At 46.1% G+C, this 17,133-nt stretch overlaps 1 protein-coding gene across 1 annotated transcript in view; it reads left to right on the forward strand.

The window, feature by feature from the left end:
* Pigl (phosphatidylinositol glycan anchor biosynthesis, class L) overlaps positions 1-16,923 on the forward strand; it is a 57,723-nt gene extending 40,800 nt beyond the window's left edge. Inside the window, exons 3-7 of the mRNA NM_138901.2 lie at positions 6,854-6,944; positions 12,189-12,256; positions 13,051-13,082; positions 15,512-15,645; positions 16,205-16,923. Of these exons, the coding sequence (NP_620256.1) occupies positions 6,854-6,944; positions 12,189-12,256; positions 13,051-13,082; positions 15,512-15,645; positions 16,205-16,303 (424 nt within the window). The 3' untranslated portion in view covers positions 16,304-16,923. The remainder of the gene's footprint in view (positions 1-6,853; positions 6,945-12,188; positions 12,257-13,050; positions 13,083-15,511; positions 15,646-16,204) is intronic.
* The last annotated feature ends 210 nt before the right edge of the window (positions 16,924-17,133 follow it).

Below are 17,133 nucleotides of genomic sequence, written 5' to 3' on the forward strand. Positions count from 1 at the left end.
ACTCATGTTTCAGGGTCCCTTGCACCCTTATCTTCAGATACCCACTGCTGTCTGACAAACCCTTGGCTCAGGCTCACTCCACCAGCTGCTTTCTAGCCCAGGACTTCTGTGTTATCTCAGTTCTGGAGTGCACAAGTGAGCTCACCCTGAAGTCTGGAGAGGAAACAGGGCGACATAGAAAATCTGTCCTCTGTAAAGGTACCTACAGCATTTAGACACCCATGGGATCTCACAAGCCATGTCTGTAATTGTATCAAATCAATAAAACCACCCTCCCTCCCTGCTTCACTCCCTCTGTGGCTTACCCTGCCCTCTACAGTCCTTGTCTCCGGATTACTGTGAGTGTGGCTTCAGTCTGGGCTCTGTGCTCTGGGAAGCTGAGACTTAGTTATCTCAGGCTTCCAACCATTGGGAGATTTCATTGGGAAGCTCTCCCACTTGATTAGCTTGTTTTGAAATTCCGATTTCTTTTCATATTTCTATTCCTCTTTCACATGAGTTATGCTTTATGAGACAAGCAAAGGTTTAGGGGCTGGGGGCCCTTTCTGGTGTAGACATTAAAATTCCTTGTCTTGGGTGTATCCTCACTTTCATTCTGAACAAGCCCGTAAATCTGCGTCATTTTTGCAAACCACTATTCAAGAGGTTAGAGAAATCGCCCCCTGGTGGTGAAGCTGCAGAACTGCCAGCCCTTCAGTAACGGAGGTGAATGTAGGTTAGGTATCTACATGCTTGACTATGGCCTTTAAGCTTCTCCACTTCCTTACCATGACTTTATAGCAGTCTAGGGTCAGACTCAGTGTAGCCATTTGAACTCTGCCTGTGCCCTTCTCCACAGGCATCTTGCTTTAATTTTGCATTTCTTGCATTCTTTCTGAGAATCAGCAAAATACATTCTATTTTGATAGTTTGCATTCCTTCCTTGTCATTTGCCTGTTTTCCTTCAGTGATCTTTTTTTCTCTGTTTTAACCCAGGCTGGCCTCAAACTTGCACTCCTGCCTCAGTCTTCTGAGTCAGATTCAGCTTCCAACCATCTTTCAGGGTTTTTACTGGCATATATTTATTTACATAGTAATGGGTTTCATTAGACATTTTCAAACATGTATATAATGTACCTTCAGCAGCAGCAGCTGCCATGGCCCTCCCTTGTCACTTCTCCCCTCCCACCACTTCTCTCTCTTCCCAGCTGCTCCTCCTCCATGTCTTTCTTTTTGTCTTCTCTTTTTGTTTGTGTGTTTGACCCAAACTTACAGTTGTTTTCAGGAGCATGAGTGACGGGTTATTTATAGGAATACAGGCACCATGCCAGTGCTTACACCACTGGAGAAAATGTCTCTCCCTCTCCCAACAATCATTAACCTCTATCAATCTTCCGGGGTGGGTGGGGCCTCCTAAGTCCCTGATGACCTCAATCTTATGCAGGTTTTATGCTCATAATCACAACTGCTGAGAAGCAGAGGCAGGCTGATTGCTACTGATCTGTCTACACAAAGCTCAAGGCCAGCAAAGGCTGCTTAGTGAGACCCTGCCTCCAAAGAAAGGAAGGAAGGAAGGAAGGAAGGAAGGAAGGAAGGAAGGAAAGAAGGAAGTCAATATCCATCCATGTCATGTCAGGATAACAACTCTTTATTTACCAGACTTTTTTTGAAATATATATGTATTTCTGAATAGGTATATGAGAGTACATGTGTTCAAGTGCCTGTGGAGGCCAGAAGACAGAGGGCATCAGATCCCCTGCATCTGGAGTTATAAGTGATTGTGGGCTGTTTAACATAGGTGCTGGGAACTAAACTCATATCCTCCAAAAGAGCATAAAACACATTATTGACTTCTGAGCCATCTCTCCAGTCCTCTTAATGGACTTTTTAAAAAAAAGATATGTTTATTTTTCTTTTATGTGTATTGGAGTTTTGTCTGCATGTCTGTGTGAGGATATCAGATCGCCTGGGACTGGAGCTACAGACAGTTGCGAGCTGCCATGTAGGTGCTGGGAATTGAACCCGGGTCCTCTGAAAGAGCAGTCAGCTCTCTTAACGAACGGATAAGCCATCTCTCCAGCCACAATCCCCAGTAGTGTTTTAAAGACTATCTGGGTAGTGAAGCACAGAGCCACTCTTTGCCTGGCTTTGCATGGTCACACCCCTTCCTGCACAGCCTTGACCTGACAGAGGATTTCTTGCTCTCTATGGCTTCCTCAGGGACCAGGCACACAAGTGCACAGACATGCATGAAGCCAAATACTTATACATACAGCGTAATAAAAACATTTCTAATTAAAACATATTTTATTCAGGGGTGGTGACGTACACCTTTGATCCCAGCAAGGGAAACAGAAGCAGGTGGATCTCAGTGAGTTCAAGGCCAGCCTGACTTCTATTGTAAGTTCTAGGCCAGCCAGAGTTACATAGTGAGATCCTGTCTCAAAAGCTTTGTTTTTGAGGGTGGCCAAGTTGACTCAGTGGGTAAAGCTGCCTCCTGCTAAGCTTGATGATCTGAGTTCGATCCCCAGGACCCACATGGTGGAGAGAGGGAGCCAACTCCACAGTTCGTCTGCACATGACACCACAGCAGGCATTCATGCATACATGAACACATACGTGTATGCATTCACACAAAGAAAATAAATGAAACTTGATGTTTTAGAACAAGAACATTTAAATAGTCCTTGGTATCCTTTGGACACACTGTTGGAAGTTAAGCCTTTTCTATTCAGTTTCCCTGGCTGGCTCCTTCAAGAAACATCACAGGATTGCTCTGGGCAGGAGGGTCTCTAAATCAAAATGTTAAGGTGCAAGGCATCACCTGGCATTCAGTCATGGAAGTTTCCAGGAACTCAAAGCTCAGTAATGTTGTCTGGACTGCAAGGGAACTGCTTCAGAATACCTGTCTGCTGGGGCTGGGCAGATAGCTCAGCAGTAAAGAGCACTGCCGCTCTTCCAGAGGAAGAACCTCTTCCAGGTTCAATTCCCACAAGTAGAGCACTTGCCTTAACAGGCATTAGATTCAGTCCTCAGAAACATGCACACGTGCGCGCGCGCACACACACACACACACACACACACACCATACACTTAGAGCAGGCATGATGTGTGTTAGCTTCCTTGTTTTTCCTTTCAGCCTGTAAAATGCTCAGCTCAGCACCCCCACCCATTACTCTCCCCACCTTCATCAACAGCTTTCACCTACTCTCTTAACAAGGTTCTTGTAAGAATGAGTCTACACGCACACTCCTCACTTCAGCTTTGACTCAGAAATTGAATTTCACTGTTTTTTTTTTTTCACAAGGAAATATTGAGAGCCACACACAGAGTTATATGTGTTGGGTGCTTCTTATAATCTTAACACAATAACAAAGGAAACAACCTAAATAATTAATCATATGAAAGTTTTTAAAACTTAGATCCAAAGCTTAGGAAATGGCTCATTGGGTAAGATGCTTCCTGAATTTCAAAACCACAGAATCCATGTTTTTAAAAAAATGCAAGTGGGGTTGGGGATTTAGCTCAGCGGTAGAGTGCTTGCCTAGCAAGCGTAAGGCCCTGGGTTCGGTCCCCAGCTCCAAAAAAAAAAAAAAAAAAAAAAAAAAAAAAAAAAAAAAAAAAAATGCAAGCATGACTGCACATGGCTGTAACCCCAGCAATGTAGAGGGTAAAGGTGGGTTTTCTGGCTGCCAACCTAACTCTTGGTTTAGTGAGAAACCCTGTCTCTAAGGAGTAAAGAATGGGGCTGGAGAGATGGCTCAATGGTTAAGAGCACTGACTGCTCTTCCAGAGAGCCTGAGTTCAAATCCCAGCAAACACATGAAAAAAGGAATAAAGATTGGTAGAGCAGGATCCCCATGTCCTCTCTAGTCATCATGCATATGCATGGGTACATGCTCCGTCATATGTGTGTGCCCCTAACAATCACACAGACACACAAAACACACACAAGCAACTCCAAGTTAACAGTTGCTTCTGCGCTGTAGGTATCAGAAGCCGGACAATGGCAGACGTCACCGCGCCACACCTGAGACAGTGTGTGCTGACTCCCCAGAGCCCTTAGTGTCCATGTCCCCTTTGTCACTCTGTTGTATCTGTCTTCATACCTGGTCGTTCTGTGAACCAGAATGGCTGGTATAATTCTAGTCAGCATTATATCTGTAAACTCCAGACATCAGGAAGAAAGAAAACTGGCCTCAGGTCATTCACCAACTGTTTCAGAGTCCAAAGACTGCCTCCAGCACACCCGTTCTGCCAGCAGTTACCAAAGCAGAACTCCTTCTCCACCAAAGAAGATAGAAATCAGGCAAAGGTTATGCCTCGACCCAGGTTTTATACTAATTAGAAGTGCATTAACTGCAAAGGATAACTCATTTGGTTTAAAAGAAGCTCTGTGTGTGTGTGTGTGTGTGTGTGTGTGTGTGTGTGTGTGTGTGTGTGTGTGTGTGTGTTTGCTTGAATTTTTCTTACTTTATATTTTCTCACATTGAGTTGTAGAGAGGAAGTTGGGATGACTTGCAGTCTGTGCCCAATTCATGCACTTTTTAACTCAAATCAGTTTTTTGGCAGTGGTTTTGAGACAAAGTTTTACTCTGTAGCCCAGGCTATCCTGGAACTATTATAGCTAGGCTGGCCTCACAGTCATGAAAATCCTCCCACTTCAGCCTCTCAACTTCTAAGATTAAAGTCAAGAGCCACTGTTCCAGCCTTTGGTTTTGTTTCCTTGGAAAGAGTTTTGCTGGGAGTCCTGTCAGTCCACTCAGTGTAGACCAGGCTATCCTCAAACTTGTACAAAAATCCTCCTGTTTCTGCCTCCTAGGTTCAAGGATTCCAGGCATGTGCCAACATATCCAGTTTGTCAGATTTGTTTTGTTTTGTTTTAAGACAGGGTTTCCCTGTGTAGCCCTGGCTGTCCTCAAACATAGAGATGTGCCTGTTGCTGCCTCGTGAGCACTGTATTAAAGGTGTGTACTGCCATGCTCGGCAAATTCTATTTTTAAAGGTGCTGACTTTCTAAGTTCTCACCAAGAGGCCAGCATAACTTCCTTTGGCTTAGCCAGATGAAAGTTACATCGTAACCAACTGATGTGCATTAGTGAAAGTGCCCTGCACATGGGGAGGCATGGGTTCTTACTGTTTGTTTAAATAAATTGTCCTCCCACTTGAATTATACCAAGTATACAAGAAATAGCTTTATTCTTATATATTTTGCTTTAGACAGACATAGTGCAGGCCATAGTTGATAGAGGGGGACAGTGAAGGTACTTACACAAGGATAGTCTAAGTAAAGAATTTGACTTTACCCTGGCTTCTGGGAAATGGTCTGTGTTGTAGCTGGTAGTCTTGGCTTCGGTGCAGACTTTGGGCAATATGATATCAGTCATATGGAGGCTGAGATCAACCATAGGCAGTCAGCCAGTCACTACTAAAACTCTGACACCAAAGCTTGGTGGAACTCACCCAGTTGACAGTGCTCCTATGCCTTGCCACATATTGAAGCTGGACTGACCTATGCTGCCTCCCCAGGAAGCACAATGGGATCTCTGCATCTGGAAACATCTGCATGCCTAGACTCTGCTTTAGGCCTCTCTTTCTTTGGCTGCCTTTAATCTATACCTTTGCTTAATCATGCATTGAACAATCGTCGGTGAGTAGTTTATGTATCTCTAGTGAATTGTTGGTGGTTTAGGGAAACTTCTAAACTTGAAGTCAGTATCTAAAATCAAGGCAGGACTCAGCAGTAAAGGCACGCACGCACACACACTGGTGTACATATATACACACCCCAGGAGGTAAAGAAGTTTACTTTTAAAACAGTGGAGGCAGAGTAGGGACTGTATTCACTGAACGTTACTTATGACCCCCGCTCCTTGTAGAAGACTCAGTGGAGAAAGTAGCTCTGAGGGGAGAGAAGGGGGCAGTTTGTGCTGGATGGAACATGCTAGTTAGACAAAAGAAGTAGAAAAACAGGGTAAATAGCTAATAAGCGGCCCAGCATTCCACTTGACCAGAGCAAGGTTTACAGACGCTGACGGAGGGAGCAAGGCTGGATTTTGTACCCAGTTTGTTCCACTCTCTAAGCCCAGCCTCTGCTTGAAGGCTGTCAGCTCACATGCAGAACATCTGAGTGTGCTGACAGAACAGGCTCTGTAGAAAGCTGGGGGAGCTGGATAGAGGTGGCCAATGAATCAAAGGAAACCAAGACATAAATTTTAGTGTTGAGACTTGTATCATGTTCCTGTTGAAAAACCATGGTTCAGAATTCTAAGGTCAGTTATTGGCCCTCACCACAGGAAGGCTGTGTTGGCAACCTTCCCGGTAAGGAGCAAGGAGAGCTGTGTGTGTTATGTGTGATGAGCATGGGTTTCTAGTAGTTTCATGTCTGTAAACCATATGTCTTTACCTGAAATCTGAGCACATGAGGAATGGGGGTTCCCCACACTGATAGAATTCCTCACAAAGCTGGGCACACACCCACTGGGTCTCAGAAGGTTATGCCAGCCCAGGTGGTGGTGGTGGTGGTGGTGATGGCACATGCCTTTAATCTCAGCACTCGGGAGGCAGACTGGTAGATCTCTGTTGAGTTCAAGGTCAACCTGGTCTTCAGAGCAAGTTCCAGGACAGCCAGGGCTACACAGAGAAACCCTGTCTTGAAAAAAAAAACAAAAACAAATAAAAAAGAAAGACAGACAGACAGACAGACAGACAGACAGAAAGAAAGAAAGAAAGAAAGAAAGAAAGAAAGAAAGAAAGAAAGAGAGAAAGAAAGGGAGAAAGAAAGGGAGAAAGGGAGAAAGAAAGAAAGGAAGAAAGAACAAAAAAAAGATTATTCCCACCTTGAAAAGGGTTTTAGTGTGCTTCTCTCTTGCAGGGAGTTTCCAGATGATCCAGAAGTGCAGTGGGACACAGAGCATGTGGCCAGCACCATCCTCCAGCACATACATGCCAATGCCACCGACTTGGTAAGGGAATGCCACTCTCAGTAGAAAGCCTGAGGTCCCATCCTATCACAGGACTAAGTTCTGCCACTTGCCCCATGACTGCTTCCTACTCCTAGCTCTGCTCCAAGCCCACTCTAAAGACCCTCTGCTAAACCCACTGAAGAGCAGCCCCGCACTTCCCTCCATTGTATGTATGCTCCACTGAACAAGTTCTCAGCACTCAAGCTTGAGAAGAGCGTTTTTCAAACCGTGTTCTGCCTCCCCACTTTTCTCCTGGAAATTCAGCACCTCAGGAACCTGCACAAGACCCTCACTGATACAGAACTTCTAGTACCAAGCAGCTTCACAGTTAGGGTAGCATTCTCCTCTTGAAGATGAAAGCTGTACATGCTGGTGTTAGGGAGATGGCTCAATGGTTAAGAGCACTGCTGCTCTTCCAGAAGACCTGGGGTCAATTCCCAGAACCCACATGGCAGCTCATAACTGCCTATAACTCCAGTTTCAGGGATCTGACACCATCATGAAGACATACATGCAGGCAAAACATGAATGCACATGAAATAAAAATAACTAAGTTCCAGGGTTATGGGCCTGCAGAGACATATAGGGGCATAGGGGTTCTGGATCCCACCCAGAGCTCTGTGCATAAGCCCCAGGTCTGTCCATGAGCTACCATCCCAGTTCTGAAGCTATGCTATCCAAGCCTCCTTTGCATTTGTGACACGGTCTCACTGTGTAGACCAGCTTAGCCTTGAAACTCAGAGATCAACCTGGAGTGCTGGGATTAAAGGAATGCACCCATGCCTAGCTAGTCTCCATTTCTTGTTTTTTTTTTTTTTTAAAGATTTATTTATTTTACGTGAGTACACGTTAACTGTTGACACACAAGAGAAGGGCATCAGATCCCATTACAGATGGTTGTGAGCCACCATGTGGTTGCTGGGATTTGAACTCAGGACCTCAGGAAGAGCAGTCGGTGCTCTTAACCACTGAGCCATCTCTCCAGCCCTCTTGTTTTTTTTTTTTTTAAACAAAGATAAATTCATACTCACTTTATAAGGAACTTTTCAGTCACCATTAGAACAGTAATGGAGTTTCATGTTCACTCGCAAAGGTGGGCAAAGCCATCTCAGCTCTCTTAGAACTAGCAGGTTAGGGTTCAGCCACAGTCAATTCTGTCTTGTCCTGTCCTGTCTGTCCTGTCCTGACTGTCCTATTCGTTCATTTACTATTGACAGAATCTGTAGCCTTAGCTGTCCTAGAACTCTCAATGTAGACCAGCCTGGCCTGAAACACACAGAAATCCTCCTACCTCTGCCTCCCCAGTGCTAGGATTAGAGGTTGCGTGGACATACCTAACAGCCCATTTTAAAGCTGCCAAGGCTTACTTTCCAAATCTCAAAATAATCAAAATTACTATTTTAATAGCTAAAATGTCACTATTCAAAGTCCATTCATCTGATTGAGTCTTTTTAAGATAGAGCATGCTGATGGAGAAGCAGATTGGGCTTTTCTATCAATGACACGTTCATTGAGTGAACATTAGACCTTTGCAGGGGGTGGGAGAGGGTGGCATTGAGACAGCGTTTCTCTGTGTAGCCCTGGATGTCCTGGAACTCACTCTGTAGACCAGGGTGGCTTCGAACTCACAGAGATCCACCTGCCTGCCTCCTGAGAGCTGGGATTGAAGGTGTGTACAACTACCACTGCTAGACCTTCTATTTTTAAAGATTTTTTTCCTTTTTGTTATGAGTATGCTTGAGCCTATGTGAGTTTATGTGCACTCTCTGTATGCAGAAGCCCATGGAGGCCAGAAAAGGGTGCTAGGTCACTGGAACTAGAGTTACAGGTGTTGTGAGCTGCATTATGGGTAGTAAGATTAGAACCTGGGTCTTCTGGAAGAGCAGTAAACACTTTTAGCCACTGAACTTTTTTTTTTTTTTTTTTTTTGCCTCAGCACCCTGATTTCTTATGGTAGTGGCTTCTCCAGGACTAAATCCAATTTGGCCCTCATCATAGAGTATTAGAGCTGTTAGCCATACTGCTCACTCCATTTGTAGGGAAATCCATCATTGCAGTCCTGGAAGTCAGGGCCTGTCTTTTTTTTTTTTTTTTTTTTTTGGTTCTTTTTTTTCGGAGCTGGGGACCGAACCCAGGGCCTTGTGCTTCCTAGGTAAGCGCTCTACCACTGAGCTAAATCCCCAGCCCCAGTCAGGGCCTGTCTTGATCTGGCCCTTGCAACCTGAACATGGGAGAACAGGGTCCTCATTGAGAGGCTGAGTTTCTTGTATAGCAGCTCAGGGTGGGGACTTCTCAGCAGAGTGAGGGATTACAGCATAAGCAACCTGTCCCATCTCTTCCTTCTTCCTCCATCTTCAGAGCAATCCTGCTTCTTGTCGCGTGACCTTCTCCTCTGCCCCTGTTTTTAAGGACCATCGTGATTACTTTGAGCCCACCACCCCATCCAGAATAGCTTCTTCATCTTGTAATCTTTAACAATATTTGCAAAGTCCCTCTTCTACACGAAGTGACAGCTCAGGTTTCGGGGAAACAGGACATAGGCAGCAGACATATTATTAAAGGCTACAAGCAGCCATAGTCGTCATTCACACGGATAGATGGCAGTTCAGCAACCACCCTAAGGGCAGCTTGTCTTCTGCTTCATACCGATGCACGTCAAGGATCTGCTGGTGGTCACCAGCTCTGATGCCTGGCCCTAGAAATATTCTGAACAGGGCACCCAGCTGCAGGATACTTTCTAATGATAGTTTCAGACCAGTGAGTGGTAGGAGGCCTGTGCCAGAAGTTTCGGAGTTTCAGGGCTGGGGTTCTAGCCCAGTGAGTAAATACTTGCTTAGTATGCACAAGTCCCCTGGGTTTGAATCCTTGCAATGGGAAAACCAAGAAAGAAGGAAAAAGTGTTTCTCAGTTTTGATAAATGGGACCGTTTTCCCAGCCATGAAGCCCTTCTTTTGGTCATCATGAAGCTATCTAGGGAATGCCCTGGATTGGCACTGATGCTCCATGGCGTTCCTGAAGATGGACACCTGGCTCTCACAGTAGCCAAGGCCATTCCCTATAACTAGAAAGGCCACGCCTGGTGTATTGGTACAGGTCTATAATCTGTCACCTGGGAAGGATGGAGAGAGACCAGGAGCTTAAGGCCAGTCTCATCTACACAGAGTTCAAGGCAAGGCCGGGGTACAGGAGACATGTCAAGCATAATAATAATAATAGGGGTTGGGGGGCTGGAGAGATGGCTCAGCCGTTAAAGGCTAGGCTCACAACCAAATATATAATAGGGGTTGGGGATTTAGCTCAGTGGTAGAGCGCAAGGCCCTGGGTTCGGTCCCCAGCTCCTAAAAAAAGAAAAGAAAAAAAAGAATAATAATAAGAATCATAAAACTAATAGAGCAAGAGTGACTCTTTTCCCTGACTACCCCAATTCCAGTTCTAACCCCTTCATCTGTGCCGCCAGGACACTCTGTCCCTGGGAACAGCCCTTCTCTTTCCATCAGTCTCTAGTTTCCTGAATCCTTGTTTTCTTATGATTCTCTCATTCATGGGTCTTCTCATGCTTTTTTATTTATTTGTGTGTGTTTGTGCTGTATGTGGGTACGCACATACCCGTGTGCCTGTGGGTTCAGAGGACAACTGGAAGGACTCCTTTCTCCTTGCACCTTCATGTGGCTTCTGAGATCCTCCGTCGGGCAGCAAGCAGCTTTACCTACTGAGCTGTCTCTCTGCCCCGCACTGTGATTCCTGTTATTATTCAAACTACAGAACTGAGCACCATGGCACATATGGAATCCTAGTACTTGGGAAGTGGAAGCAAATAGGAGTTCCAGGTTATCCTCAGCTACATATGAGTTCTAGACCAGCCTGAGCTACATGGCAGACCTAACAACCCATCCCCACCCTCAAGTCAAACCTTTTTTTTTTAATCCATCTGTGCAGAAATGAAATGTTAGAACCGAGACAAAGCTTGTAGATAAAGCTATCTTTGTAAATGGAACCAGAGGCAACCTAAGATAGACTTCTGTGAGGCAATCCAGGACATTGTACTTGTGGTATGGCGTGAGGGGGGGAACACCAACAAATCAGGCTGTATCTACTTGAATGATTCCTGTGTAGCAGCCATGGAAGAAAATACAAGTGCTAAGTGACCAGGCAGACAAGAAACAAATATCCACTGAGACAGGTTCTCGTGGATCCCAGGATGGCCTTAGACTTACTGTGAATCAAGGTTGACCTAGACTTCTGCTCCTTATGCCTTTCTCCCAGGAACTAGGACCACATGCTTGCACCACCACATAAATGATGCAGTGCTGAGGAAAAAGCCCTGGATTTCATGCATGCTGGGCAAGCACTACCAACTGAGCCATACCCAGAGCCTACAGCAGAGGTGTCCTGAGCCTTGGAGTCATGAAAACTGAGTTTGATCTCTACAGCCCATGTTGGAAACAAACCAAAATCCAGGCATGGTGCTGTGAGTTTATGGTCCCAGTACTGGGGAGACAGGCAGGCAGATAGATCCCTGGGGTTCTCTAGTCTGCCAGACTAGCCTGATCAGCAAGTTCCAGGCAAGTTTGAGACCCTGTCTCAAAAACAAGATGGGTAGCTCCTGGGGAGCAACTCCTGCAGTTCTCTGGCCCCCAAAGATTCGGAAGACGAGTCTCCACTCTGTCCTACTGCTAAGACCTGGAGTGAACCACAAAATCACAGCTACCACACTCAGATCTAACTGCTCAGAGTCTAGGCAGTGGTGGTGCACACCTTTAATCCCAGAGGCCAGCCTGGTCCAGGACGGCCAGGGTTACTGAGAGAAACCCTGAGTTTAAAAAAAACAAGGGCTGGAGAGATGGCTCAGTGGTTAAGAGCACTGACTGCTCTTCCTGAGTTCAATTCCCAGCAACCACAGGGTGGCTCACAACCATCTGTAATGGGATCCAATGCCCTCTTCTGGTGTGTCTGAAGAGAGTCACAGTGTACTCATAAAATAAATAAATCTTTAAAAAAATATACTAGGGGTTGGGGATTTAGCTCAGTGGTAGAGTGCTTGCCTAGCAAGCGCAAGGCCCTGGGTTCGGTCCCCAGCTCCGAAAAAAAGAACCAAAAAAAAAAAAAAAATACTAACAAAAACAAAATTTGAAAAGTTTCAGGGTTCTGCTCTCTCCTTCCCCAAAGGAATGGTGAAGGCTGAGGCAGCGGAGAAGCCATTCAACACCTCTGAATGAGCCCTTCCTCCTGGGTCTGTCCCCACAGGTGGTGACTTTTGATGCAGAAGGAGTCAGTGGTCACAGCAACCATATTGCCTTGTACAAAGCTGTGAGGTATGCTTCTCTGGTGATGGAAGTGGGAAGGGTTCATCCACTGCTCAAGAGTTACAATTAATACAGTTAATACACTTCCTGCCTGTTGTCTGTGCCCCAGAAAACCTGCTCCTGTGTCACCTACGGTCACTGCTGCTCTGCTCCTCACCCACTGCACCACATCCTTTTTTAAAAAACATGTGTGGGTGTTTTGCTTTCATGAATGTCATCCTGGTTCTCCCTTCAGGGAGGGGCCTCCATGAGGCTCATGTGGAGGCAGACCTGACCTGATGGCTCCCAGCCTTGCATTTAATTGTATGCACCTTTGAAAGATACCGGAAATTATTGCTCTCATTTTTTCCCCAGTCAGTTCAACCTGATTCTTTGACTGTGGGATGATGAGAGGCCACACTCCTCTCCCCTCTTGTAAAAATCATTTGCTTCGTGGACCAACAGAGGCCACTGATAGAGCTATGTATTATCAGTTGCATTGGGTTCATTCACAGTCAAGAAAGACACCATAGGGTTGGGGATTTAGCTCAGTGGTAGAGCGCTTGCCTAGCAAGCACAAGGACCTCGGTTCAGTCCCCAGCTCCGGAAAAAAAAAAAAAAAAGGAAATGCCCACTCTGGTCCCTTCAGCAGTAGCCAGAGGTATGGAATCCTATAGATTTAGATGTTGACTTATACAATAGAAACCACTAGGAGTCTGTGTGCTTGTTGGGGTGTGGGCCATGCAGGCCTTCCTCTGAAGGTCCCTTCTGTTTCCACAGAAGAGTAGGTGTCTCATCTAATGCTTGAACTCTTCATCCTCCAGGGCCCTGCACTCAGGAGGGAAGCTGCCTGAAGGTAAAGAAGGCCTGTTTTTGTTTTTTAGGTTTCTGTTTTTTGCAAATTGACAACAGTCACTACCCCTCTAAGACACTTACCAAGGACATTTGCAGATATTGTTAGCCCATATCTATTCATTTCCATGTATCTATGGACTTAACCATCAAAATTACTCAGGGAGATGCTGCAGACCTGGCTTTTGCAGATCTCAGTTCCTAGTACCCATATCAGGCAGATTACAACAACTTATAATACCAGTTCCAGGGTGGTCAGACACACTATGTACAAATGCGGTGCACATAAACTCGTGCAGGCACGTGCATACACAAATAAAAATGTTTTTAAATATGCAAGGAGAAAAAATGGCACCTGTACTGAACGTGCAGATTCTTTTCTCCTTATTAGTCCTAGACAATGCAATACAGAAACTATTTCCACAGCATTTACTCATATTAGAGATTATAAGTAACCTACGGATGAATTAATGTATACAAAGGATGTGGGTAGGTCCTATATAAATACTGTGTCATCTTATGTGAAAGACTTGGGCATCCGTGATTGAAATATTTGTGGTAGTCCCAGAACAGTACTGCTGGGGACTGAAGGACACCTATACAGTGGCCCTAGACTGTGCAGTTTTGTAAGGTGGACTGCTCTCCCTGACTCAGTCAGATGCACATGGCGGCTTCAGACTATCCATTGCCAAGTGCCCTATCTAGTTTCTTCACAGGGAGTACCTCTTCCACTGATAGTAATTTGTTAGTCTGTCCAACTCACCTCCTGTCACCCATGTAATGAATGAGGTTGTAAGTACCTCGAAGGTTCCTGATAGATCGATGAACTTGAATACTTTATAAATCCCTGGGAGGCTCCGGACCCCACTGGCCATTCACTACTCATCCTACTCTGCTTCTCTGGTAAGTTCTGGGCTGGCCTGTGTCACAGGGGTGGCATGAGCTCAGAGAGTGAAACAAGGAGATGAGTGCTGTCTTCACAGACTGAGTGAGGCCTCAAGAGCACCTCTGGCCTCTATTTGTCTCTCCCTTGTAGAAGGGTTTTGAGAGAGGGCATGTCTGGGAGCCCATGAAACAAAAGACTCAAGTCAAATCTTGGGTCTGAGCTGCTCAAGACAGCCTGCCAGTCTGCTTTCTCTCTGTTTTTCCTTCTCTGGAGATTTTTAGCCAGTTCTCTCTCTGTTCTGCTGGAGACAGTTCTCTTGCTATTCTAAAAAGTTCTCTGGATATCACACATCATGCAGATCTTAAGCCCAGTCTTTTATTTTACATATCAACCCAGTCATTTACCCCAGGTTTCCTTTTGATTATCCCATGAATCAGCCTCCTGTGGCCCAGCTCTTTGACTCTTAAAAGACAGCAAGCACATCTCTTTTTTTAAACCTTGCAAAAGAATTCAGAGATCTGCTTGCCTCTGTTAAACAAGAGAATAAACTAGCTGGGTGGGACCCACGCAGAAAAGACCATTTCTACCTCTACTGGGCCTCAACCTAAATTCCCTGTCCTAGACTGACCTTGAACTCAGGAATCTTTGCAAGCATAAACAACAAGAACAAAACGTAGCTGGGTGGGATCTGAGATCACCACTACCTAAACCTCTTTACTTCCTTGCTAAGTATCTGACAAGTTGGCTCACAGTGCAGCTGCCTCAGTTCCTTAGATCTGTGAAGCTCCTTACACAATTTATATTGCATCCTTATATTTTGCATAGTTGAGAAATTACATATTTTCGATCATGGTTTTAGAGTTCTTTTCACAGCCTTCAGGGCAGTCTGTAGGTCCCAGCATTTACCATTTTGCTGAAACATTAGCCACACCTATGCCTCCTGGACTAGTGCAGTCTCTGAATGTCGCGGAGTCATTAATGTTAACAGAGGACATTCAACAAGGAGGAGCAGAGTAATGCAAAAATATGTACATTATTATACAAACAACCCTTATGCCCACAGCAGCCATTGACACCACGCCTATTGGCTCTGTCCCAGGGGCAGGAACCATGTCATTCTGCCCTTACTAAGGCCATGTCAGACCCAGCAGCGGGGTCTCACTCTGAAGCTGAGGCTGGCCTCACATTGATGGCAGTCCACCTGTCTCTGCCTTCCAAGTGCTGGGATTACAGGTGAGAGCCAGCACCCCCAGCGCCCAGTGTCAGGGCAGAGCTGGAATGACTGTGCGTCTCCCAACGCAGAAATTCCTGTCTATCATCTATCCTCGTGCTCTAACAGCCCCTTCCTCTTGCAAGGACAGTCACAGCTGTGGGGCACTTCTGTCACCTCAGTTCTCCCGAGTGGGAGAATACTGGTTAGAGAGCAACTCCGGTGCCACAAGGCACCTGCAGCTGAAAAGCAACTGCCGGCCTTGAGCCCCCAGGAGGGGGACCGCTCAGGGAGGCACCTGGATCCCTCTGAGAGCAGCACATCCGTCTCTGCCCAGGGTGCTCTGTACTTACTCTCCAGTCTGTGAACGTGCTTCGGAAGTATGTCTTCCTCCTGGATCTCCCCTGGACTCTACTGTCGCCCCAGGGTGTTCTCTTTGTGCTCACCAGCAAAGAAGTGGCACAGGCCAAGGTAAGACATGCATTTCCTGGACACTGCACTGGCACTGTGACCCCAGCCTCAGGTCCCTTGGCTCCTCAAAGCCCTGCTACCTGCAGAGCACTGACCACAGGCACCGACACTGCCCCACATGCTAGGTTATTGCAGCTGTACCCGACTGAACACATTTTCACTGATTTGGGCTTTTTTCCTGATGATAAAATTTATAATCATGCTCATTTTAAGAAACTTAGAAATACATACCATCATCAGTAAATGAAGACAGGGGGCTGGAGAGCGGACTCAGATGCAGTCGCTGCTCTGGCAGAGGATCTGGTTTCCATTCCCTGCACCCACAACCATCTGTAACCCCAGTTCTAGGGATCTGTTACCCTTTTTTGGCCTCCATGGGTACTACACACAAGAGGTATATACATGCACTCAAGCCCAGACATTCATCATTCATATAAATCTAAACACACACACACACACACACACACACACACACACACACACACCCCGCTGGCAGTGGGGCAGGTGAGAGGGAAGGGCTGCAGAGCGAGTGCCATCATGTCCTCTCTGACTCTTCCAGAAAGCCATGTCCTGCCACCGCAGTCAGCTGCTCTGGTTCCGCCACCTCTACACCGTCTTCTCGAGATACATGAGCGTCAACTCGCTGCAGTTGCTCTGAGGCCTGAGAGCTGTCAGCTCCTCGGAGCAGGGGAGCAGCAGAGCAGGAAGTCCCCTGGCCAGACCTGGGCTGACTGACCTGCTTGACCAGGGAGACCCCAGCAAAGCAGCCTCCGCCTAACAGGAACCACATGGACAATGGGTCACCCCAACCCAGAAGGCTGCAAGTCCAGAACCAAGTTATATTGGGGTGTCCTTAGGTAAACACTTGAGAATATAGAAGCAGCTCCCTAGTTCCCAACAACCAAAAGGCTAAGGAGTCTTTCAGATAGCACCTGAGGCCTACAGCTGAGACTCCTGGCTTTCCTGTGATCTGCCTACCTGATGTTCCCACTGTGTGCACGAGAAATGCCCGTGTGTGACTTCAGTTGTCCTGCTGCTACAAAACCTCGTGGAACTGAGGTTTACACATTGGAACATGAAACTGGGTAACCTGAATGTGTGTCCTGGGCACTGTCACATACTTCACTCCAGGATAAACTACCTCACATCCTCTTTGAAGTGAGGACTGTTACTTTGTTGACAGTATCCTTTGAGTTTTTTATGATATACACAACAGTACAACCTATGAAAAATGTTTTCAAATCCTAGACGTTAAAAAGATGCATAGACTTACAATGACTTGAGAATTATTCTGTGCCTTTTGTATTTGTTTTACTATCTATTCACGAATGAGGAGGATGGAGGTGACAGTAGCCCAGCTGGTAGAGCGTGTGCCTAGGTTTGGTCTCTAGCACGGCATAAATGTGTGTGCCACTTGGGTTCTGGAGGCAGGAGGATCAGAAATCCAAGGTCATCTTTAACTACACAGCAAGTTTAAAACCAACTCAG

Source organism: Rattus norvegicus, chromosome 10 (genome assembly GCF_036323735.1).
Source record: "Rattus norvegicus strain BN/NHsdMcwi chromosome 10, GRCr8, whole genome shotgun sequence".
Lineage (NCBI taxonomy): Eukaryota > Metazoa > Chordata > Mammalia > Rodentia > Muridae > Rattus > Rattus norvegicus.